At 46.7% G+C, this 24433-nt stretch overlaps 1 protein-coding gene across 3 annotated transcripts in view; it reads right to left on the reverse strand.

Annotated features, from left to right (window-relative positions):
* The window catches only part of GARNL3 (GTPase activating Rap/RanGAP domain like 3), a 153319-nt gene that overhangs the window by 124994 nt on the left and 3892 nt on the right, over positions 1-24433 (reverse strand). For all 3 annotated transcript variants that reach the window (XM_058694069.1, XM_058694068.1, XM_058694067.1), the window contains exon 2: positions 10961-11131. In XM_058694069.1, coding sequence (XP_058550052.1) covers positions 10961-11103 — 143 coding nt within the window. In that variant the 5' untranslated portion in view covers positions 11104-11131. The remainder of the gene's footprint in view (positions 1-10960; positions 11132-24433) is intronic.

A 24433-nucleotide genomic window follows, 5' to 3' on the forward strand; every position in this document is an offset into this window, starting at 1 on the left:
GTGATTGTGTATTCTCTACCAGATACTACTTACACACCGTTAGTGATCACAAACACAGTATGCCCCAAGGCCCTCCATTCTGGCTACTTAAACCGTTTTCTCCTGGAGTGAACTGAAGTCCATCACATCTGAATTTCCACTAGCTGGTCCTACATCTTCACCCTTTCATTTTTTCCTTAATTTCTTTACCATTACTTACCCGCCCCGCACCCCCGGCCCCTGTGGGACCTGCCCGCGCCCCAACTCAGCACTTCAAACGCTCTACCTTTCTTCCTTTTCCTTCAGCTCATGAGCAGTTTCTTAGCTTCTTATCTTCAGACCTGGAATGCCCTCTCTAAACTCCTTTTTCTTCCCGACTCACTCCCTGCTCCCAGTCTAGAAATTCCAAAGAAGGGATTGGATTAACGTCTGCCTCTCCCACTAGACTATAAATCTTACACTGGCAGGATCTTCCTTGGTTTTGCTCAATGTAAAATCCTTAGCACCTAACATAATACTTGGCACAGAGTCAGCTCTTACTGGGGTTGTACTGCATGATGGGAAGGGGGATGGGAAGGGGGATGGGAAGGGGGATGGGAAGGGGGACGGGAAGGGGAACGGGAAGGGGAGGGAGAAAGAGAGAAAAAGAGAAAGAGAGGGAGGGAGGGGGGAAGGAATGAAACAAGCCAGTTCACCCTTTGAGGCCATATAAAAAAGATGGGGCACCTGGGTGGTTCAGTTGGTTAAGTGTCTGACTTTAGCTGAAGTCACGATCTCATGGCTGCTGAGTTTGAGCCCTGCTCTCAGGCTCTGTGCTGACAGCTCAGAGCCTGAAGCCTGTTTTGGATTCTGCGTCTCCTTCTCTCTCTCTGCCCCTCCCCTGCTTGCACTCTGCCTCTCGGTCTCTCAGAAATAAATAAAAACATTAAGAAAGATTTGGAAAAAAAACAAAACAAAAACAACCAAGATCACTTCTATAGGCAGGCCTGTCAAATATCTGAGGAGGGCCCTCATGTCCCCTAGGGCTTTTCTTCTTTACAAGGGTCCAGGAGTAACGCAGGAGGGTCGGGTGAGCGAGACTGGGTAGGGAGAGCACACAGGCTGCTTCATGACTTTCTCCAGGGTGGGGCCAGGAGAGCACCCCCGTGTGTTCTCAGTCTCGCTATCGGCTGCTGCTGGAAGTGAGCTCCATTAGACAGCAGACTCAGGAAATTTGTTTTGAGTCAGAGATGAAAATATTGTACATGTTGCCTCAGGTTAATATCAGCAAATTCATTTCAGAGATGAATACGATGCCAGTATTATGAGCGAACAAAGCAAACACGATGGGAGCCATCACGATGCAAGAACTGTGACCTCATCCGCTAGTCGTCGGTTCGTGAAGTTCACGTTTCCTACACCCGGTGCTTGGTGTCTTTCAATAAGCAGGTGCAAGTGACGGGCACTGTGACATTAAAAAGTGGACAAGATGCAAGTGCCCGACTCATCCCACTGTACACTTAGGATCCTTGCCGTTTACTGCACGTTAAATTATAGCACAAAAAGTTCTTTAAAAATGTCAGACAGAGGAAATACAGAACCTTGTCCTTAAGCTTAAATACGTATCTACATGGGGGCACTTGGGTGGCTCAGTCAGTTAAGCGTCCAACTTTTGGTTTTGGCTCAGGTCACGATCTCATGGTTTCGTGGGTTCAAGTCCTGCCTTGGGCTCTGTGCTCACGGCACAGAGCCTGCTTGAGATTCTCTGTCTCCTCTTTCTCTGCCCCTCCCCCACTCACTTATTCAAAAATGAATAAACTCAAAAAAAAAAAACCATATACGTACAGAGAAATTCCATGTGCATAAGCATTGCCTGATACTTAGCTCTGTCTAGCCCACCATTAATTCACTGCTTGATTGCTCCTTCATGAGCCCTCAGTTCTACAAACTGTGAAATGGGGCTTGATGAATGAATTAATTCAACAAATACTGATAACCATAGTACCTTCCTCACAGGGCTGTTGGATTTATGACAAAATACACACAAAGAAGCGCTTAACATGAAGTCTGCTTTGAGCGCAGTAACTATTTGAATAACCAGAGGTTGTACTCCACGCCTCTCACTAGGAAGACGTGTGTGTGCCTGGAGAACAACACAAAGAAAAAAAAAATCTCTTCATGATAGCTACGGTTTGTTATAATCCAAAATGTTCGCACTTTAGGAACATAGCTGTTGGGAGGGAAAAATTTTCCCTCTACCCCCTTAAGTTCTGTGATGGAAGCCTATGAATTAAACAAACAAAAGGATAGATTAACAAGAGACAAGGCATACACACTTGCTTTTTTTTTTTATTTTTTTTTTATTTTTTTAAAAAATTTTTTTTTTTCAACGTTTTTTATTTATTTTTGGGACAGAGAGAGACAGAGCATGAATGGGGGAGGGGCAGAGAGAGAGGGAGACACAGAATCGGAAACAGGCTCCAGGCTCCGAGCCATCAGCCCAGAGCCTGACACGGGGCTCGAACTCACGGACCGCGAGATCGTGACCTGGCTGAAGTCGGACGCTTAACCGACTGCGCCACCCAGGCGCCCCACACTTGCTTTTTAATTTTATGTGCACAAGGTCCCCACAGACAAGAAAGCCCAAAGAAGCAGTTAGACTCAGGGGCTTGTATATACCCTTTTAACAAAGGGCAATAAAGTGTGGAGAAGTGACTGGACAAAAGGAGGGTCTGAGGCGTCTAGGAGTGGTAAATCATGGTAAGATAAATACACGGGCAAAACTAACAGTAGATCCAAGTAAGGCTGAGTAAGGCTCATTTAGGCAGACACATCTTAGGGCCTTCTCTGTCTCTGGTGAGAAGGGTTATTCTCTTCCTCTGGGTACGGGAGATGGGAGAGGGCACCTTTACAAAGGGAAACTGACGTCCTGCCTTTAAGCAGAGAGGGGGAGGGCAAAAAGTTCTTCCCATGTGTGGTTTTCCTCCATTGCCTTTAGCTCAAAATAATCTTTATGCCAAAGTAGCATATTCTGGGGTGGCCTATTCTGATTCCCTTCATACCCAATAACCCATATGTGAAGAATTCTTAGTCTCAAGCGTAGAAATAAATGCCATGGAACTGGCTGAATTTTACGTTGAGATGACCTAGGAGAGGGGAGTGGGGAGGCCCAGGCGACATTTTAAATGATCTCTGTACCGTCCTTCTAATTTTCTGGGCCAATTTAGATCCACCCCATGCTTATCTGTGCTCGGTTCTCCTGCAGGCACGTTCAGACCGCGTGGCGGAAGAAAAGCAGCTTACTTTGTGCTTTTAAGGTCAGACTATATTTTTGAAAGGTTTTCTAAAATGTTGACTTCGCTAAGCTACTCTGATTCTGAGATAGTGTAAGAAAATGAGACTATGAAGCGGAGGGTGAGAAAGAGCTTTTAAAGGAAGCAAAGTAATGGATAAACCAAACTTACAGAAATGTAGGAGGCAAAGTATTTTAATAAGAACGTCTATTACTATAGAAGATGTCAGGAGAACAAGTGAGAACGAGGTCTTCCCAGGCCAAAACGGGACTTCTAAAAATGAGTGCTAGCGAGGGGAATTTAGGGCAGGGCAGCCTAAACTATTTCCTTTTGCTCCATAAAAGCCACAATCAGAAAGAGTAATACTATCTAGTCACTATTGATAGTGTGTCCTTACAGCGTTCTGTGCCGGACTTTGAGATGAGGTGAGCACCAAAAATGGGTTGCTGGCCCTTGAGGACTATAAAATTTGAAAGAATAGAAAACTCGAATAGTCAAAGGAATACAGTTCTTGGCAACGGCATAACCTCCTTGGGGAAACAGGATTGCTTTTTAGCGGTTATTCCTCCAGGGGACGTTGGGCTCCGTGGTGAGTAGGGCACAGGCAGCCTGGGTTCCCCTGGGGAAGGGCCAGGATGTCCTGGCAGAGCAAAACCGGCATTCTTTGATCATGAAGCAGCAACACAGTCTTTTAACCCCATGCCTAGCCTGGATGGTGAAGATCCGCATTCCTCTCCTTTCAATTCAGGCCACCTCCCTCCCGGGGGACCTCACTGCTCCTGTGCCTTCAAATATTACCTCTAAGCTAATGACTCCCCAAACCAAAGCTCTGATTTGGATATAACTGCAAACTCGACTTCCAACTGCGGGCCCTAGTTCCACGGATACCCCAGCAGGCCCGGACCACACTCACACCTGCTCCTGCGTGCACAGCTCAGCGGAACTGCCGTCTTTTCTCCAGTAAGCCACTCGAGGTGCAAGGTTCAGGGCAATCACCTATGCCTTCTCTCACATCCAGCATCAGATCGGTCGCCGGGCCCGGTTCCTGCTGCCTGCACAGTGCCGCTTTTGAAAGTTGACTGTATCTGTGTATTTGTATTTCACTCTCTGAAGAGGGAACACACTCACTTGGTTCAAAACCCAAAGAGCCTAAAAGGCTGTAAGGCTGTAACAGGGAAAGCCTCTCTCTCTCCTGCCCCTTCAACCCCCCATTTCCTCTCACATACCTCCCGGAGACGCTTAGCCATTGACAAAGAAAAATACATATTCCCTCTTCCCTTTTTTTTCCCACACAAACGGTAGCATGCTATATACAATTCTGCTCTTTTGTTAGTTTTTCATTTAATGTACCTTGGAGATCTTTCCACATCAGCACCAAAAAAAGCTCCCGGATTCTTTCTTATGGCCACAAAGTATGCCGCTGAGCAGATGCATCGTGTATTATTTAACCAGTTCCCTAGGTACTGGTTTTCCATTGTTCGCTACTGCTAACACCGTGGCAGCGCACAGGCTTCTATACGCCATTTTTGCACCTGTGGGCATGTACAGAATTCCAGAATGTCTTTCAATCCCTCACCCCTCCTCTCCTCTCCGTTTCCACATTCCCTGCGTTAGCTCGGACCCTCATCACTGCAGACAGAAGCCTCCTAGCTGGCACCTCGGCTCTGTCACCCTTCATGTAACACCCAACAAATATTTAGTGAGCACTTTCTATGTGCTACACGTTCCGCTAAGAAAGGGAGGAACAAGAGCGGCAAAGCAAGCAAGCAAGCAAGCCAAACCAGACCCTCCGATCTAACGAGACCCACACAAATCCTTGCCTGTCTCAGCATCGTGGGAGCCATAGGAGCTCATCAGTAAACCAGGGCTCTGTGTTTGGAGTCGGTTAAGAATTAGTGACAGGCGTCAGGCAAATGGAAACCAAAATATCCTTCCTGTCAGTCTCACTGGCAAATGTGTGGGCTTCCTACTACTTTCTCGTCCCTCCAGTTTAGACCTTGGCACGAGCCACTTGTGGGATACTTGCCTGAATGGCTGCCAGCAGAATTGCTGTCCCTGGATTGGCGCACTCGAACAGGGGAGACCGAGGCAGACGAGGACTAAGGTGTGTTTTTCCAAATGGAAACAGGAGAGGAGAGAACACACAAGATCTGCGGGCAACCAAACCCCAAAGGCGAGAGGGGGAAGGGAAGACGAGAGAAGCTAGTGGTCCAACCTTTTCCCTCCACAGGGGTGGAGCCGAAGTTTCACCAAAGAAACACGAAGACAGGGGAATAGAATTTCCCCGGACAGCAAACCGAAAAGCTTACCTTCTAGCACTGTGTTTTAAATTTACGTGGCCCTTCATTCAGGAACAGACTAGGTCTCTCAAGGCTTGTGGAAACTGTTTTAAAATGTCTAAGTACAGGGGTGCCTGGGTGGCACATTTGGTTATGGATCCCACTTTTGGTTTCAGCTCAGGTCATGATCTCACAGTTCATGGGATCGAGCCCCATGTCGGCCTCTGGACTAACAGCACAGAACCTGCTTGGGTTTCTCTCTCTCTCTCTCTCTCTCTCTCTCTCTCTCCGCCCCCCCCCCCCCGCTCACATGCTCTCTCAAAATATATAAATAAATAAGGCTTTTTAAAAATGTCTAAGTACAAAACTGCCTAAAATAGTCGTATGATGCCTTGAAGACAAACTCTTCCAAATACATGGTCACTTGCCTCAAAAGATCAAAAAGTAAACCACTGCCAGTTCAGCCTAGTGAGGGGGACATAGAGTTGGAATTACACGTTGTAAGCAATCCAACTTTTTGGTAGTATATTGTAATGAATCCTAGGAAAGACTATAAAAGAGAATTCGCAGGTAATTCAAAGAGGATTAAAAACTCTTCAAACCTTCTTCCCTCCCCTTCTGGCTGACGTCTGTTTAAGGCAGAATGGCCCTCAATAGCCATCTTTCTATAGCTTTCCTGAGTTTTCCCCTAAGGCACTGAGCTGAAACAGGTCTAGGAAGAAATTTTACCTCATTTGGGGTCAGTAATAGTCCTAAAACAAGGTTATGAGTTCAGAGAAGTGGGGATTGCAGAATCTTGCATTGTGCCTCCTGCCCTCCCATCCCAACCAAAAATGTGTTATTCTCCAAAGTGCCCCACAGCTTCCCAATCATCACATTCAACTGTCAGATTGCAGTTCGATCTGCAAACTTTTGGTCGCATTTGACACCTTAATCCAGCCACCTGAGTGCCACCTAGTTCTAGGGATTCCAGTTAAACAGGTTCCGTGAGCCACATTTTTGAAAACATGTCCTAAGTTATTTTTGTGATCAGTCACGGACCACTCTATGTCTTGAAACCCCTCCGCTGGTTTCTGTGACCCATTTGAATCCTGTTCTCCTACATGCAGACCATCCTTTTCTTCTCCAAGGCTGCTCTGCTCACCAGGGTAAACAAGAACTATCTTTGCTTCCCCTGGCCGTACACTCACCCACAAAACCAGGCATGGACATGTGGCTCAGACTGGCCAACTACAGTCCTTCCCCAGGGTTCTTTTAACGAATGGCAAAGATCTTTCCTCTTAAGTTGTGTGCTGCCTGAGATCACACTGCCTGCTACATGGTGACAACTCACAGACAGTAGGAGACAATGGGGCCAAGAGGCACAGAGAAGCAGGGCTAAGAATAACGAGAATGTAAGGACTAACAGAGAGCTGGACTGACTTGGCAGCATTTGAGTCCTTGGATCCAGCCATCCCTGAAGCCAGATCTGTCCCTTTCCTTAGTTTGGTTACATGAACCCAAACGTTCTCCTTTTTTGGCCTAAACTAATTTGGGTTGGGTTTACATAACTTACAACCAAGAAGACACATCCTAGTCCATCTCTTAACTGGCTCCTGGCCTCACTGCCGTACGTAGCTGTGAAATTAACTTTGCCAAAGTGGGGCTCCAACCATCATTTGCGTGTCTCCAACACCATTCAGAGTCCCCCAGTGGCCCAGGGATTACATACACTATCTTTCACAATATACCACCCCCCCCCCGCCCCCCAGTCTGACTTTCCAGACTTCCTACTACTGTACCACACAAGAGGCAAACCAAGTTCTGGCCATCTAAAATATCCTCCTCTCCCTTCTCTACCTGTTAAAATCCACTTAAGAAAAAGAGAAGGAAGGGAAGTTCTCCTTTTCAAGGTCTACTTCATATTATTCTGAGAAGACTTTCCGAAGTACCTCGTGCCCTCAGAGATGTAACTGTACCCCTCTTCAGTACTGATGACATTTACCTAATGATCTTTGTCTTTTGTCTTATTCTGTCTTGGATTTTGTACTGTATCCTCTCAGGGTCCTCTTGTTAATGGCAAGACCAATCACTCAGTGGCCTGAGTCAAAACTCAAAGGGTCACTCACTCACACACACCCCCACCCACATATATGCCACTCTAATCTTCCTCTCCAATACTGCTTGAATCAATCCCATGGTTCCTGCCACTCATCAGAACCCTTCTATCAACTTCCCTGGCCACTCTAATAGGGCCCCACACCACCAGCCTTATCCTACTGCAACCAAGCTGCCCCTCAACACCAGTCGCTTTTCCAATAGGCAAATCTGATTATGCTATGCCCCATCTTAGGGACTCAAGACCAAACTTCTTAGTGGGTGGTTAAGCCTTGCCACTCCCCAGGGGGAAAGTAGGCTTCTACCTATTTTCTCAGGCTCACCGCCAGCCAGGCTCGCCAGCCAAACAAGGCTGTTCATAGTTCCCCAGACACCCAGCGTGCTTTAATGCCGCTGGACTTTGCACATGTGGTCACCTCTGTCTGGGGAGGCCTCTCCCACCTCTGCCTGGCAAAGTTCTCACCCTTCAAGTATTTCCTCCACTGGGAGATCTCCTTGGACTGCCCTAGGGAATAGCGCTTTCCTCAGCCCCCTTCATCTGGAAGGAGAGGCTTTCTTTGCATCCCCAGTACCTGGCACAGGGCCCTGCACAGCACATGGGTACTCAGTGAATTGTTTGACATCAGAATATGTCCAGATTGGTGTCCAGATTGGTGACCGTTATATTCTTCACTTGAATATGTATACATATATATTCATATATATCAAGATGCCTGTGCATGCGGACATTCCATAAATACTTTGCTGCTGACTGCATGGCTGAGCACCCTGAGTTTAGGAAATTGGCATTGGAGCTGGGCAAACCTAGGTTCAAATCTCTGCCTAGCCACAAGCTGTGTGCCCTGGACATGTCTCTTAACCCTTCTGGGCTTCAGCTCTCTTATCTGTAAAATGGAGTTAACAATGGCCACCTCGTCGGTTTTTCATGAAGACCATAGGAGAAAACGCATTTAGGATGTTTGCACACATGTCTACGCCCATACCACCCTGAACACGTCCGAGCTCGTCTGATCTCAGGAGCTAAGCAAGGTCGGGCCTGGTAGGTACTTGGACAGGAGGATCTTTGCACAGGTGCCTGGTACACAGGTCATCAATAAATACTGTTGAATGAATGAGTTAATGAATGAATGAGTTAATGAAGGAATGAGCAGCCCACAGAAAGGCAGCGGTTCTTAAAGACCTATCTTTACACATCTTTCTAGCCCGTTTTCCAGAGAACCCAACATGTGGTTCCCGGTAGATCAGTTTCAAGTCCTGCCGCTGAGTGCTCACCCTCTCCTTCTGGCTGCAGCCTGGCCAGCAAGGTTGCCACCAATCACCAGGACTTGGTCCCACCCTTAACCAGATAACTCACCAATAGGGCCTTCCAGGTGCCAACAGTGGGCGCTTTTTTTTTTTTTTTTTTTTTTTTACGTCTCATAGGCTCTCTTGCAGTCTTGCCCGCCTCTTTGCCTGCGTCAGGCGCGCAGAGCACTGTGGGGCTTGAAGTCTATAAGAGGCGGAGCCGGTCGTGCCCCTGGGTGCCAGGGCTCTGCCCAGAGCTCTCTTGAGACACGCGAGCTGCCCTTCTCTCCGCCTCACCCTCGATAGATGGAGGGTCTACCTTGCCAGCAACGGGATCATTTTGCTCTGATAATTCAGTGTTTACTGAAATTTTAGATTTCAGTTTCAGATTCAGTTCTCATATTCTCATGAACGGGCCATTTATGGAAGGTATGGCGGTCACTCTGAAAAGCCCGCGGTGACTCCCGACCTGCCCTGGTTTCCCTAGAGAATCCACTACAGAACTAGCAATCAGGAATTTTTCTAAACAGTGTGAACCTTGTCCTTTTTACACTGCATTATCTCTTAAGATTATAAAAGCTATCAAAGGCTCCCTCCCCAATTGCCTAAGATATAAAGTTCAGAGCCCTTAGCTAGGCATATAAGCTGCCTGACAACTATTTTGTATTCATTTCATTACGTGTGGTCACTTTTGTAAAATCAGCGTTTCTCGGCCTTTGCCGCATATGAGAATCACCTGGAGAGCTGCATAAAGTATTGGGATTTGTGTCCTACCTAGACCTCAGAATCTTGGAGGAGTGGGCGCAGGCTTCTTTGTTCTTAAAGTTCCTGGGGGATTGATTCTCATGGGCAGTCAGCCTTAAGAGCCACTGCTCTGACGCCTGTCAAAACTGCAGGAACATACTTTTCATGGATGTGAGCCTTTGCTCTGTAGCTCCCCCTGTTTAAAGAGGACTTCTTCCCCTGTTCCTGCCCTCATCCTACCAGGCTGATCTCAACTGTTTTCCCTTTTCTTCCCTGTGCCCCAGCCGAGTACTTACTCCTAAAGCACTTTAATACATGGTTCTTTTCAAGCAAGACTGGAGTTATTTGGTTACTTGTCGGTCTCCCTGGATAGGCTCTAAGTTCTGCGAGTGCCAACAGAAAAAAAAGAGTCCTCTTTTGCTTATTCCAGAGCCAGTGAATCAGAATCTCTCGGGTGGGGCTCAGGCAAAAGTTGTTTACCAGCCGCAGGGATTCTGACTCCTGCCTCCAGCTAGGAATTAGCTTCCCAAAAGCCCTGGGTATAGCGCATAGTGGTAAATATTTGTCATATTGAATTGATGAGGCATATTGTTCGTTTTTTAAGTCAATCATGTTGTTGCACCTGGTCGCCTCTGATTCCCCTAGAGAACCAAGCACCATGTCTCGTATTCTCTTCTCTATTCACTCATTCATTCATCCAACAGGTATTTTTGGTAGATCATAACAAAGCCCTGGGGATTCAGAAGTAAACAGGAAAACCCAGTTATCACCCTCTGGGATGCGAGCCTACTAACACATTAGCTATGGTATAATTATTATCATTTTTCAGTAATATTGGATTCTTTTCCCTTTGTATTCAAGGGTAAGGAAACGGTCTTATTCTCTTATATCCCCAGGATGCTGCTGGCACACAGAAGGCATTCTGTAACTGTTTGCTGAATCAAGGCAACACATAGCACTTGTCACCATTTGTAAGTATTTATTTGTGCGACTATTTGATTCATGGCTATCTGTCCCATGAGCTGCAAACCCCCGGAAGACAGGGACTGAATCTATTTTGCTCACCATGCCTGACACAGGGCCTGGCCGGAGTGGATGCTCAGTTTCTAGTGCTAAGTAAATAAATAATACACGAGTAAGGCATCACTAAGAACAGAAATTCCCCAACCAAACATCCGCTCCCCCCTCCCTCCCTTTTCTCCCCAAAAAGATAAAGAGTACTTTCTTCCTGTGCATTAAAGGATTTCAGGTTAGAGTGAACATGAGCCCGAGCCCAAACAGATGATGTTTCTTTTACTTACTTACAGGTTGACCTGGGACTCTACTTCAGGGTCTTTTGTTGGCCACATCTGAAGAGGCGGGATGCCAAAGGAGAGCGATGACTTGGCTTTCCATAGAAGCGTTTGTGCCATCTGACTCCCGCAGGACCCCTTCGTCAGCGGATCCATCGGTGGGCCTGGAGGCTGGGGTGCCGAGCTGAAGCAGAAGGAGTTGGGAAAGGCACTGAGAGCAGAGGAATGGCAGGCCGATCACTGGCCTACTCTGACACTGTCCCCTAGAGGCCAGCCCCATTAGGAAGTTGGGGGAGGGGGGCAAAGCCAAGGCACTTGCCAGACCCAGATGCCCCACTGAGACAGTAGCACCCCCTCGCTGTGTGGAGGTGATGCCTGAGCGCACTGGGGGAGGAGTGCGCCCCAGGATCCACGCAATCCTCTCACATCCCTCAGTACTAAGCGAAGTCATCCACTGTGTCAAGAGCCAGTGGGGTCTAAGGTAAAAGGAGGACCAGTGAGCATGCAAGCTGTCACAAACTCATTCAGAAAAGGAAACATTTGCGCGCCCCCCCCCCCACCCCGGGTGGCTCAGTCGATTAAGCTAAGTCTTGATTTCGCCTCAGGTCATGATCTTGCAGTTTGTGGGATCGAGCCCCATGTTGGGATTCTCTCTCTCTCTGCTCCTGCCCCGCTTGTGCATGTGCTCTCTCTCTCAAAATAAGCTTTGAAAAAGAAAGAAAAAAAAAAAGGCCACCTTCATTCAGTAAGAGAAAGCTCTGCCTAAAGTGCTTCTGGAGAATTACCAAAGGAGGGACCTCCCGGCCATCACTGTGTGAGTCCAGGAGTGCTTGGGTCTTCTCTCCTCATTTCCAATTAAAATATGCAAAAAAAAAAAAAAAAAAAAAAAGCCACTAAAAGGGCCTATACTCGCAACAACACTGTAGATGAAAAGAACCAAATCCACACTTCAAGACTAAAAGCATACACAGTACCTAAGCTGCAAAAGCCTGTCGAATCAAGTGGCGCACAGGAATAAATCGAGAAATGGGTTCCTGCAACCTGTCTGGCTCCTTTCTCTGATGACACAGCGAGGAAGGTGGGAAAGGTAGTTGTGGGAGGAAGGGGCGGCTCTGTGAGAGAAAGGGGGGGTATCTCTGCTCCCGACTGGCCTTATCTTCTGAGCCAATTAGCAGCCTTCTTCACTCACCTCTACTTCTAGTGACAAATAAGCAAACAAAATGCAATTGCTCGGAAATGCAAGAGTAGAAATAAAAAGCTATCTGAGATGACGCTGTGGCCAAAAGGGCCTCTTCATAATGCCTTCTCAGTAAAGACTGTGACAAGGCCGAGCGCAGAAGGCCTGCTGGCTCAAGCAGCATCATCAATGAGGAAGAGGCATCTGCACGGGGAACCACCATCCTGCCGCGGACTGGATGCCAAGAGAAGGGAGTCTATACAGGCTGGCGGTGTGGAGCCAGACAGGCGCTGCCCACTCGCAAGCTGCTACAGTGGTACCAGTGAGGCTGCAGGGACGTTAAAAAAGAAAAGAAGTCCGCCGTTGCCAGGTCGCCCTGGCATCCTCCTTTGTGAGCCATGACCCAGCTTCCCCGCTGTGGCTTCCTGGCCCCGGGGAGCCCACAGGCTGCATACCTGAGCCAGACTTCCAGATAATCTTAGCCTAGGATGGCTTTAGGCTATTTATCTCGGCACCAACCGGACAGACACCAAAGGCCCAAGCCTTCCACATCTGACAAACGGCAAGAAACAAGGATCTTGGATGTTTTATCAGTTGTTCTTTACTCAGTGAGACGCGCCCCCCCCCCCCCAGTCTTCTGAAACCCAGACTCCCTAGAATTTATGGCTGCCTTAGCAATAAACCAACCAACCAACCAACCAACCAACCAACCAACCATGAAGCAGGGCTTCCGGGTGAAAGATACAATTTTTGTTTCCTTTTGAACCCTCCAGACTTTTTAAATTACAGAAAAAAAAAATTACTTATATGCAAAAGATTTATTAAGATTGTGCTCCTAGGGGCACCTGAGTGGCTCAGTCGGTTAAACATCTGACTCTTGATTTTGGGCTCAGGTCGTGATCTCATAGTTCGGGAGTTTGAGCCCCACGTTGGGCTCTGCGCTGACAGCGTGGAGCCTGTGTGGGATTCTGTCTCTTTTTCTGTCTGCCCCTCCCTTGCTCGTGCTCTCTTTCTCAAAATAAATAAAAATAATCTTAAATTTTTTATTTTAATGTTTATTTTTGAGAGACAGAGAGAGACAGACAGAGAGAGAGAGAGAGAGAGAGAGAGAGAGAGAGAGAGAGCAAGCAGGCATGCAAGCGAACATGAGCAGGGGAGGGGCAGAGAGGGGCACACAGAATCCAAAGCAGGCTCCAGGTTCTGAGCTGTCAGCACAGAGCCTGACACAGGGCTTGAACTCACGAACCATGAGATCATGACCTGAACCAAAGTCGGATGCTTAACCGACTAAGCCACCCAGGCGCCCCACTAAAAATAAACTTAAAAAAAAGACAAAAAAAGCGCGCTCCTAAAAGAAGCCCACAAAGGAGTGGAGGAAGCAAGGCAGGGCCATGAGGTTTCATTTGCAGGCAAAGTCCTCTGAGGGGACAGCTTCAGGTTGGGTGAGCTGGGCTGTCCAAAGTGGCCACCACTTGCCACATGGGACAACTGAGTAACTGAAATGTGGGCAAAGTGAGATGTGGAAGCATGAAATACACATTGATTTCAAAGAGTTAATACACATACAAAAGGATTTTGGACATTTCATTAATAACTTCTAGATTGATTACATGGAGATAAAATTCTGTTACTAGCAGAATTAATTTTAAAGTGGCCACTAGAAAATGTAAAATCACCTATGTGGCTTGCTTTAGATTTTGGACAGCACCTCAGCTGTCCCGCCTGAGAGAAGGAGCTGAGGGCCAAAGGTGGGGTTGGAGCAAACCCCCAGGTACGCAGAGCCCTGCACGAACGCACAGAGCAGCTACAGAGGAGCGAGGGCAGCGCATCTAAGAGGAGGCAAGGCTGGTGTGGGTGTTGGAGCCACAGTGCACTGAAGAGGGGAGGGGAGAAGGGCCCAGAAATAGTGAGGGGACCTGGGGGGGTACCTGACTGTGCCCACAACATCCATGTCCACTCCCTTCCTGCTTCCAGTTACCAGAGCGGTGGATCCGTAGGGCTCCTTTCTCTACCTGTCTACAAAGCTTGGTGGGATGTTTACATATGCAGACTGTGCAATATTCTGGCACTTTTCTTTTTTTAAATTTTTTTTTCAACGTTTTTTATTTATTTTGGGACAGAGAGAGACAGAGCATGAACGGGGGAGGGGCAGAGAGAGAGGGAGACACAGAATCGGAAACAGGCTCCAGGCTCCGAGCCATCAGCCCAGAGCCTGACACGGGGCTCGAACTCACGGACCGCGAGATCGTGACCTGGCTGAAGTCGGACGCTTAACCGACTGCGCCACCCAGGCGCCCCTATTCTGGCACTTTTCTACCTAAACACACTCTTAGACACCTCTGTAAGTCAATCACTACAGGTACATCTTTTTTTTTTTTTTTTTTTTTTTAAATTTTATTTAAGCAATGTCTACACCCCAAGTGGGGCTAGAACTCATGACCCCAAGATCAAGAGTTGCATGCTTTTCTGACTGAGCCAGTCAGGGGCCCCTACAGGTACATCTTTAATACGGAATATTATAGAATGAAATAAACCTTATATACAGCTTCCATTCAACCTTTTAGTTTACTTTAACCTTTAAAGACTTAGATTCTTTCATTGTCTTAGCATGTGATTCTCTAGCCCTTGACTCTTTAGCTTTGCTTAAAAATACTTAAATGCTAGCTCTTTTAGATTTTGCCAACCAATTGTATCCGTTTGCCAGAACTTTACCCTTCGAGTTTCGCTTTTTAACCTTTCGGCTACTTCTTGAGCTTCATTTTCTAACTGTTCAAATTCTGTCTCGTCACCGGTCCGTGTTAATCCTTTCATTCATTTGTTATCTTTTTTAGGCTTAACTTCCCAATTAAAAAAAAAATGTATTTTCCTCTTAATCTCCTGACATTTTATCTTTATGGTCTCGCTCCTTAATATAGTTAGCAATTGAGGAACTTCTTGGAAGGATGGCAGGGTAAGTGTGCTTTGGCATAATTCCTTGGAACCCGCGGAAGTAAGCAAAAATAGTCCAATATATAGAAGAAACTTACTGAAATAAGAGAATGGCCAAACTCCGTGCTCTGAAGATCCGCCATACACAGTATGTGTGGACGAATTTGAAAGCGAACACCGCGTTCCACCACCTTACGTAAGGTGAGGGAGGTGAGCAAGAATGTTCTAAAGGCCTGACAATACCTGATTCGGGGGAATGAGGACTGGAAGCCTGGGCAAGACTGGGAAGGAGCTGTTTCTTCTCACTCTTTCTCTGTCTCTCTCTCACGTCCACTGCCTCAGCATGCTAGTAAGAAGGGCTGGCCTAATCAGAGGAAAGGCTGAAGGCGGGAGGAAAAAGTCTATCTATCTTAGGAGCCATTTGACCCTCTTGAAAGACATTAGCCAAAAGTACACTGGAGTCCACCACAAGAAGGCCCGCGAGTCATGGGAAGTGACGCTGACCCAGGCCCCCTTTGGAGGGGCCTGTTTGCCCTGGAAATTCCAGGCGAGTCCTGCCACAGGCTCACAAACACCACAGGCACGGGGGCTGGCAGATGGGAACAAGAGCCCGAGGAGAGAGGAAAAACAGATGGCACATTCCCACGGTCTCTGGACTCTTCCTGCTTCCTGAGGAGCATCGAGGCCAGACCTCCAGCTCCAGCTCTGACAGAGAAGACGCACCGTTGCTCAGAAGACTAGGGAAGGGAGTCGAGGTAAATCTGCCCACGTTATTAATGGTTAAACACAGACCCGGACAGAACTGCTTCAATTCTGAAAGGGACAGGCAGGAACAAACCAGCCCAGGACCTATGAAAAAAACGTTTGCCAAAGGCAGATGAAGAGGACAGACCAGAAGATTTTTAACAGGTATCGGATGAAAACATGTCAACAGCTTTGTTTTCTCAAACAAAACAAAAAAACAACAAAACAACAAGAACTCTCTCAAAACAAACGATCAAATAACACAACAGACAGACTTCATATGGCTCTAAGGTAAAATGCCCTAGAACTGTGGCTGGGAAAAGGCTGATTCAGTGTCCTTGAGCTTCCTGGGAGGGAGACGGGCCCGAAGGAGAAGAAAACAGGTGCTGGTGAGCGAACCTCTGGGAGGGGGCCTTTGGCAGGTGCCTGGGTTTTTACGCAGAGCAGCCCTCAGAAACAGTTTACAGTTTTCCCCTCTCAGGTTGTAACTCCCAAGCCCTCAGTGTGCCTTGAGTGTTAGTGTCGTGAGTCTTAAGGGATGTGAGTAGAGACATGTGGACTGCTTCACAGTGAGCTCTCTGCTGATGGCTGCGAGGAAGCATCAGCAGCCATTGAGCGGAACTCAGCCGGGAGCCCCAGGTGGGGACCAGCAGCTGCGGTGGCTGAGGCCAGGCCCCATCCGTGATGCGGCAAGAAACAGACCACGGAAGGACACCACTGGAGCACCAGCGCTGTCTCCAACGCTGGGAGGCAGACCCCCAAAGGCAGCAGCAAAATGACATAAAAGGCAACAAGGTCTCAGTTCTGGCTCCTTCGAAGTGGCTGACCTCCCCCTCGGTGCAGGCTGCGCTGATCACAGAGCTTCCGCTGACATCCCAGGAGGAACCTGGAAGCCTTCTGAGAGCCACACCCACTCCCATGAGCCCTTGATCTTACACATTAATCCTTGCTCTGATTGTTGGCTGAAAACAACCTCAATCAAGCACACATCATCATTCTTGCCTCTCTTCAAATCAACGTCAGCTTTTGGGGTCTGAGCTGGCTCAGCAGTCAAGGGAGGGAGCGGAGCTCAGGGCATGGGAAGGCAGAATCCCTCTGTCTGCAAACGTTATACATTTGTTCACTGGTACCTTGTCTCCTCCCTCCACTAGAATGTTCTCTCCATGAGAGCAGGAGCCCCACCTGTCTTATTTACTGGGTATCTCCGGTGCCTAGCAAACAGAAGCACTTGCTATTTGCTGAATGAGGAGGTAACCATGTGAATACAAAACCACGAGGGAAATACTCGCTTGGAATAGGGAGACGATGTCAGACTATTTCGGCCTTTCTTGAATGAGGGCACACTGGTGGCTTGAATCAGACCGCTGTGGGACCTGCTCTATTTCTTTGCCCATCTCTGGCAGGCGGCTACTTTGTGAGCATTGTGACAAGTGCATGGAGCAAAGACGATCCATCTGCAAGACATCAATCCAGGCCTGATATATGGCACTGACACTGGAAAATACTTAATGGCTGGCAGCCCCTCTAAAGACACTTTCCTCTCCTGTTATAAGATGCAAGATCGGTACTTACGCCCTCACTTCCATTTGTGCTGAAGCTATAGAATCATTGACACGGAGAGTTGGCAAGTCTACTTCAGCCAGCTAGCTGAGGGCTGATTTCTCGTTTTTATCTCCGTACAGGAACCCTCACTGGCTTGCTACTAACTTTTGATCCACGTGTCTAATTGATTTTTGCCGCGATTAAAGAAAGATGCTGTTTGTGGCAGTCCCCGCGCAATGACTTACTCAATACCCATCGCAGCCCCATTCCGGCGCGTGACAGTTAGAAAGCTGGAACGTCAATGTCCTACCCTTCGTTGCAGTTCAGAGTTCTGCAGACGAATTCGATTCCACAAATCAGATGCACTCACGAGAGCCTCTCCCTCAGAACAAAGTCTGGAGGATTCATAAAGAGGATACGGGGCGCCATCTTGCTTTCAGAGATCATGACAGAGCTGTTGTGGTTCTGGAGTCAGCGGCTTCTTGAATCTGTAGCTTTCCGAAGCCTCAGTGGCAGCTTGGGGATCAAAGCAGAGTTGGCAGCATGGCTCTGCAGCTAGCTAAGGTGGTGACAGCTGCCTGACCCGTCAGCTTCTTGTTATCAATGGCAGCCTTCCTGGTCAGGGCAGAGCACAGTGGTTCTGGGACCTAGGAGCTATTCCTGGGGGCTCCCAGACTCCCAGACTGGAGTCTGCTACCCACCCTGCCCACAACTTTGTAAGCACTCACTTCCCTGTGCCACAATTAAATCTCGTTCTGCTTATACCAGGTAGAGAGGACTCTGTGGTCTGCAACCGATTCCCGAATGACAGGCCTCCGAGAGGGATGTTTATCAGATTGGATTTTGAGCTGAATGGTTCATGTGACCCTGTGCAGAGTGTGGAGCAGGGCGAGAGTTTCTTCTGTGGGGGTTGTAATGGTGGGTATAACCTTCAGTGGCAACAACGTAAGACCGGACTTTTCTGGAATATGTGGTGATTCTGCCTTTTGAATATAAGAGAGAGCGTGCTCAGAGCACTAAGCCGTTTCTGCTCACACAGCGAAGAAGTGCCGAAGGACAAGCAAAAGGACAGCGTGCTAATTGGAGGTGCTTCTCAGGTCACTGCTGGAGGTGGGTAACGATTATGCTATCCCTGTCCCTGACCAGCTTAACACTGCTTTGCGTCTTTTCAAGTGTGCCACCAAAAACTGGTGTATCCACAAGTGTACTGAAAACACAAAAGAGTTGAGAAATACTAGTCTAACCTATAGATGCTTTAACATCTCCAGTAATACAAATTTTGCTGCATCTTGAAGCAAGCCGTGCTAGCATGGGGCGTCCTGACTGCTGGAATGTACTTTCATGTATCGAGCCCAATCTGTTTTATTATCCCTCATACCCACTGTGATTTTAGGTCTAGCCCAGGGCCATACACAGAGTGGAGTGGGCCCAATTCCTTTTTCATTTGACACGCTTTCGAATCTGGGCAGGCAGCTATTACAGCCTCTGTGAATTTTCTCTTTATCACGTGAAACACCCTCCCCCGCTACTGAAATCTTTTCTCTTTACTGGATCGGTCCCATCGGACATAAACTTCTTTTTAAAACAAAAGCAAAAGCAGAAAACCCCAAATCAAAACCAAATAAAACCAACCAACAATTTTTCAACTCGTAGCCCTTCCACGCCAGAGGAGAGCTCACTGTATTTATGGTTTCTAGTCCCTTTCCTTGATCTCTTGAAGTCAAGCCAGGGTGACTTTCTCTCCGCTGTTCCAAAGAAACTGTTCTTGTCAAAGGCCACCAATGACCCCACGATGCTAAACCCAACAGTCAGTTCTAAGTCCTTTCTCTTGTTTGACCTATCAGCAACATCTGACACAGAGAATCATTACCCACCCCCCCCCAACCAATTTTTTTTTTAAATTACATCCTGTATCCGTGACACAATGGTTTCACATTTAACTCTCCAAGTCTAAATTTTAGTTGGGATTTATGCGAACAGTTCATGAAAGTCCATCAAATTACAGTCGTCCTTTCTGACTAATGTGTAGTTAGTGATTCCTTTTTCCTAAAGTCTTCTGGTATCCTTCCCCCCCCCCCCCCCATTTGTTTCCTTCTCCTATTTCACGGTGATTCACAGTTGCAGTGAGGGAACAAACAAAAACCTTAATGGACGCTTTCACAAACTTCCTACCCAAAATCCCTATCTGTGCTATCCAGCGAGGGAGCGGCAGAGCACATGTGGCTGCTGAGCACTTGAAATGTGGCTGGTCTCCACTGAGATGCCGTGAGTGTAAGATACACACCGGAATTCGAAGAAAGTACCAAAAGAAAAAGTAAATGATCTTCGTTATTTTTAATATTGATTACATGTTAAAAGGGTCACGTTTTGGATATAGTAAGTTAGCAAAAATAAAAACTGTGAAAATTAATTTCACCTGTTCCTTTTTACTTTTTAAGATATGGCGACCACAGGGGGTGAGTCAGCCTGGCTTACTCAGTCGGTAGGGTACGTGACTCAATCTCAGGGTTGTGAGTTTGAGCCCCGTGTTGGACACGGAGCCTACTTAAAAAAAAAAAAAAAAAAAAAAGATATGGCTCCTAGAAAACTTTAAATCCCATTTGTAATTCTACACACTTGCTATGCTATGACCAGAAGAAGCCACTCGCTTCTTTTCACTTAACGTCTACGAATATCCTCGGTAACTTTCCAACTCAGAAAACAGAGATTGACGTCAATCTTTTTAATCTTTCTGGCATCAAATTATTAGCGTTATATTGCTATGCTCCCAATGGCTTTTTTTTTTTCTTTTTTACTTTCACAAGCAATCCTGCAGGAACAGGAACAGCCTTTAACACAAACCTCCTTCGGCAGCGACACCTCGTTGCTAACCCGCATCTGCCTCCTGTCCTCCAAGATCCTAGCTCCAGAGACAAGCAGATGTGTGGCTCATATTTTCCCACACCCCTGCACTTGCAAATGCTGCTTTAGAAATTTTTTTCCCTCAGGAAAACCAGCAGTGAGTCTCACTGTACAGGCCAAATGTCTAATAATTTTCTTATAGCACTGTCTGTCAGGCTCCATCTCTGCTCAGATCTTTAACTCTGGAAACCAGACAACCAAACATAATTTCTCATATTAACCTTCTAAAGCAAAATGAATTTGACTATTGTCTTCCTCTGAGAAAGGAAGCTGGTTTGCATTAACTTAAACTCTTGGTGAATAATAAAACTTGTTTTTTTCCCTTCTCTTAGGAGAACAGACATAATATGAAAATTAATTTTCTTCTGTTGGCCCTAAGAGCCCATTATGTCAGCCCAATACAAGACAGCTCTTAATAATCCCTCCCAGGAAGACTGCTGTTTTTCCAAAAGAAAACTGACAGCGGCAGATTTATTTGTGATTAAATACTTAACAGCCCAACACAAACAAAAAGAATAACTACATAATATAGAGGAATGAAGATTATGAAAACAGCCCACATTAAAATAATTGTTTATGAAACTACCTGGGGGAAGAGAGTCTCCTGGAAAAAAAAGAAAAAAAAAAAATCAAAGAATCTCGAAGTCGGGAGAAACACAAGGAAGAAGAAGGCAATACAATGCATAAGAGATAATTGTTCTTTTGTGACCCTATCTTGGCCTTGAAAGCCATGTTCAGGAACAAAAAGCTTTTGTCTTGTATTCTCACAAGGTGTGGGTTATATGCATTACTAACAAGGAAGCCACTATGTAGGAAGCAATATTTGAGAAAGGAGAAAATATGTTTTCTATTTGTGATTCAAAATCTCTATGTAGGGCTCCGCACCCACTGCGGCTAAACTTAGTAAGCATACTTTCAACACTCAACTAAGGTAGTCTTTTACGACGAGAACTAAAAGATGCAGAAATCCCAATGCTGTGACTCTCGGGTGGCATCAGGGTATCTGTAATTTGAAAAGCTTCCCAAATGCGGTGATACCTTTTTTTGAGGGGTCAAACCAGTATCCAGTTCCCTTCTGGCAATAGCACTATGGATTTTCCTTTGGGCAATCACTGCCTCTTGGTCTCTATGGATGGAAGCAATCTAATCCCTCTGTTCTGGGTTGGGCACTTGATCTAGACTCAGCCAATTAGCACGCTTTACCCACTTCTGGCCAAAAACATTGGTTCAGGGATGAGCATACAACCCGAGAGATACAATGAATGCCAAGCTTGGAAAACATGCCCTAAAACGATTGAAAGAGAGGCACTACCTTTCTGCTGGGATTGTATACTGGTAGAAAGTAAGCCCACAGCGCCTAGGTGGCTCAGTTGGTTAACTGTCAGACTTTGGGTCAGGTCATGATCTTGCAGTGGGCTTGAGCCCTGCGTTGGGCTCTGTGCTGACAGCTCAGAGCCTGGAGCCTGCTTTGGATTCCGTGTCTCCTCTCTCTCTCTGCTCCTTTCCCACTCGCCCTCTGTCTCACTCTCTCTCTAATATAAATAAACATTTAAAAAATTAATTAAAAAAAAGAAAGTTAAGCCCAAAATGGCTAACTTTCTTTGCCTAAATGCGGAAAGACCTGGAAAACAAAGTCAACCCAGAAAATGAAGAAAGCCTATGGATAACAATATTTGAGCACCTGGGTCTGTCCTACCCCAGGGCTTGCTTGGTTTACTCCAGGATGTTGCAATTGCACGAACCAAGAAGAAAAATTAACCACCGGTAAGGTGCCCATCAGAAAAGATGCAATGCGTTACTAATCCTGCTTGTGGCTACAGAAGAACTGCTTGATGATCACACCGGGGTAGCCAGAGAGGAGTAAGAACCAGTTGACCACTGAGTCTGCACCCCACCATCCAAGCCATCACTTTTTACCTGGCATCAGAGCCACAGGCATTGCTGCTGCAAGCAGCTATGAAAACAGAATCGTGAATGATTCGTGGTAAACATAATGAGGCAAGCTTTGACTTCATTATTAAGGAAAGGTAATCGAGTTGCCCAATAACAAAAAAGCTCTCAGTAGTGGGCTCCTTGACCTTAGACGTAATAAGCAGAAGGTGATCAGCTGTGAAGTCTGTTGTAAAAAAAAAAAAAAAAAAAAAAAAAATTCCGGCAGGGACCTAGCAGGGTGGTTTCCAAAATCTACCCCTGGACCCATAGTACTGTAAGCTTGTTAGAAATACAATTCATAGGAGGTGCCTGGGTGGCTCAGTCGGTTGGGCCTCTGTTCGCCTCAGTCATGATCTCAGGGTTTGTGAGTTTGGGCCCCACGTCGGGCTCTGTGCTGACAGCTCGGAGCCTGGAGCCTGCTTCGGATTCTGTGTCTCCCTCTCTCTCTGCGCCCCCCCCCCCCCCCGCTCCCCGGCTTACCCCCTCCCTCAAAATTAAATAAATAAACATTAACAACAACAACAAAAAAGAAATAATACAATTGATAGACCCACCCAGACTTAGTGAATCAGAATCTGTGGGGGTGGGTCCCAAGAACTGCTCTGAGAAGTCCTCCTAGTGATTCTCATATATGTTCGGTTTGAGAACCACCGTAGTTGGACAAGAGAGCCTGGTTCCCAAATACAGTTTCCTGAGCCCCATCCCCAGAGATTCTGATTCAGCACATTTGAGGTTGGGCTTGAGAATCTGCATCTCTAACAAGTTGATGCCGTAGGTCCAGAGACCACACTTGAAGAACCGCTGAGAGGCTAACTTAAGTGACGCGTTGTTGAAAGTCTTTGACCTTTAGAATCTGCCTTTCAAATTCAATCCTACACGTTAGTAACCCTAATACTGTGGCTCACGTGTGGTTCAGCTCCATGAAGTGTTGCAGCCAAAATGATAGTAAATCAATAGAGTGACTTAAAATAACTTTGGTTCATCAAATGTATTTCTTGATCACCACAAAGTCACAAAAGATAATAGATATATTTCTTAAAATACATCTTTGAGGGGCGCCTGGGTGGCTCAGTCGGTTGAGCGTCCGACTTCGGCTCAGGTCACGATCTCACGGTTCGTGAGTTCCAGCCCCGCGTCGGGCTCTGGGCTGATGGCTCAGAGCCTGGACCCTGCTTCCGATTCTGTGTCTCCCTCTCTCTCTGCCCCTCCCCCATTCATGCTCTGTCTCTCTCTGTCTCAAAAATAAATAAACATTAAAAAAAAACATTAAAAAAAAATACATCTTTGAGCCACGAAAACAAGAGGGAGACCTGTTAGTCTCCCTCATACAAGGTGGGTGAGTTTCTGTACCTCTCCCCTCTAAACACCCCCTGAAAGTTTTTTTATCAGCCAGTTTTCACCACTGCCCTGTGTGCCTAGTGTCCTCCTCAATCCCTCTCTTCCTAAATCTGCAGCTCAAAGATGCAAAAAAGCAAGGCAGGACCTTGCTCTGAGGGTAGGGGAAGAGGAGAAATTAAGTAAAGCTAGAATTTTAATGAGGCAAGAGGAAGGGAAAGGTTGAGAACTTGCACATAAATGTTAATCATTTTTGTCCATAACAGTTGCCATTTAGTAATGCTCTGTGCCAGATGCTGTTTTTAGTGCTTTGCATAAATCAGTTCACTTAAAGCCGACATCAGAACTGTAAGATAGGTGTTACCGTCATTTTACAAATGGGTTAACCAAAGGTCAGAGGGTTAAGCAACTTGGCCAAGGCCACACACATGACAACCGAAAAGACAGAAACTTGAACCCAGGCGTGTCTCACTCTAAAGCCCTCGTTCTTGAACACAATCTGATACGCCTTCCTAGAAAATGAGAACAAACACATCCAGGGCAAGGGGTTTAACAGCCTAAATGTCTTGCCCTCTGGCCTCCACATTTCCCAGCTGGTCTTTCTCATCGCCGCCTGGCTGGATGCCTAACGCCTGGGCCATACCTTCCTCCTTTACATTCATCACGGACTGTGTCTGCCTGCCAGTGAACAGAGCTGACACAGGATATTTAGCAAAGACAGTTGCCATTTTGAAAGTAATGCTTTTTTTCCCGATGTCAACAAGATGATTGAGTAAATATGGTTAAACCAGATTCTGAAAGGCCCTATACACGAGACGGTGGCATTTAAACTTTTTGCACAACAGGAAATGAGTAGTAATTGAGGCCTCTGGAGTCAGGGAGGGGAATCTGGCAGCATGCTCACAAGTGAGGCTGAGGCTCTCATCC

Source organism: Neofelis nebulosa, chromosome 12 (genome assembly GCF_028018385.1).
Source record: "Neofelis nebulosa isolate mNeoNeb1 chromosome 12, mNeoNeb1.pri, whole genome shotgun sequence".
Lineage (NCBI taxonomy): Eukaryota > Metazoa > Chordata > Mammalia > Carnivora > Felidae > Neofelis > Neofelis nebulosa.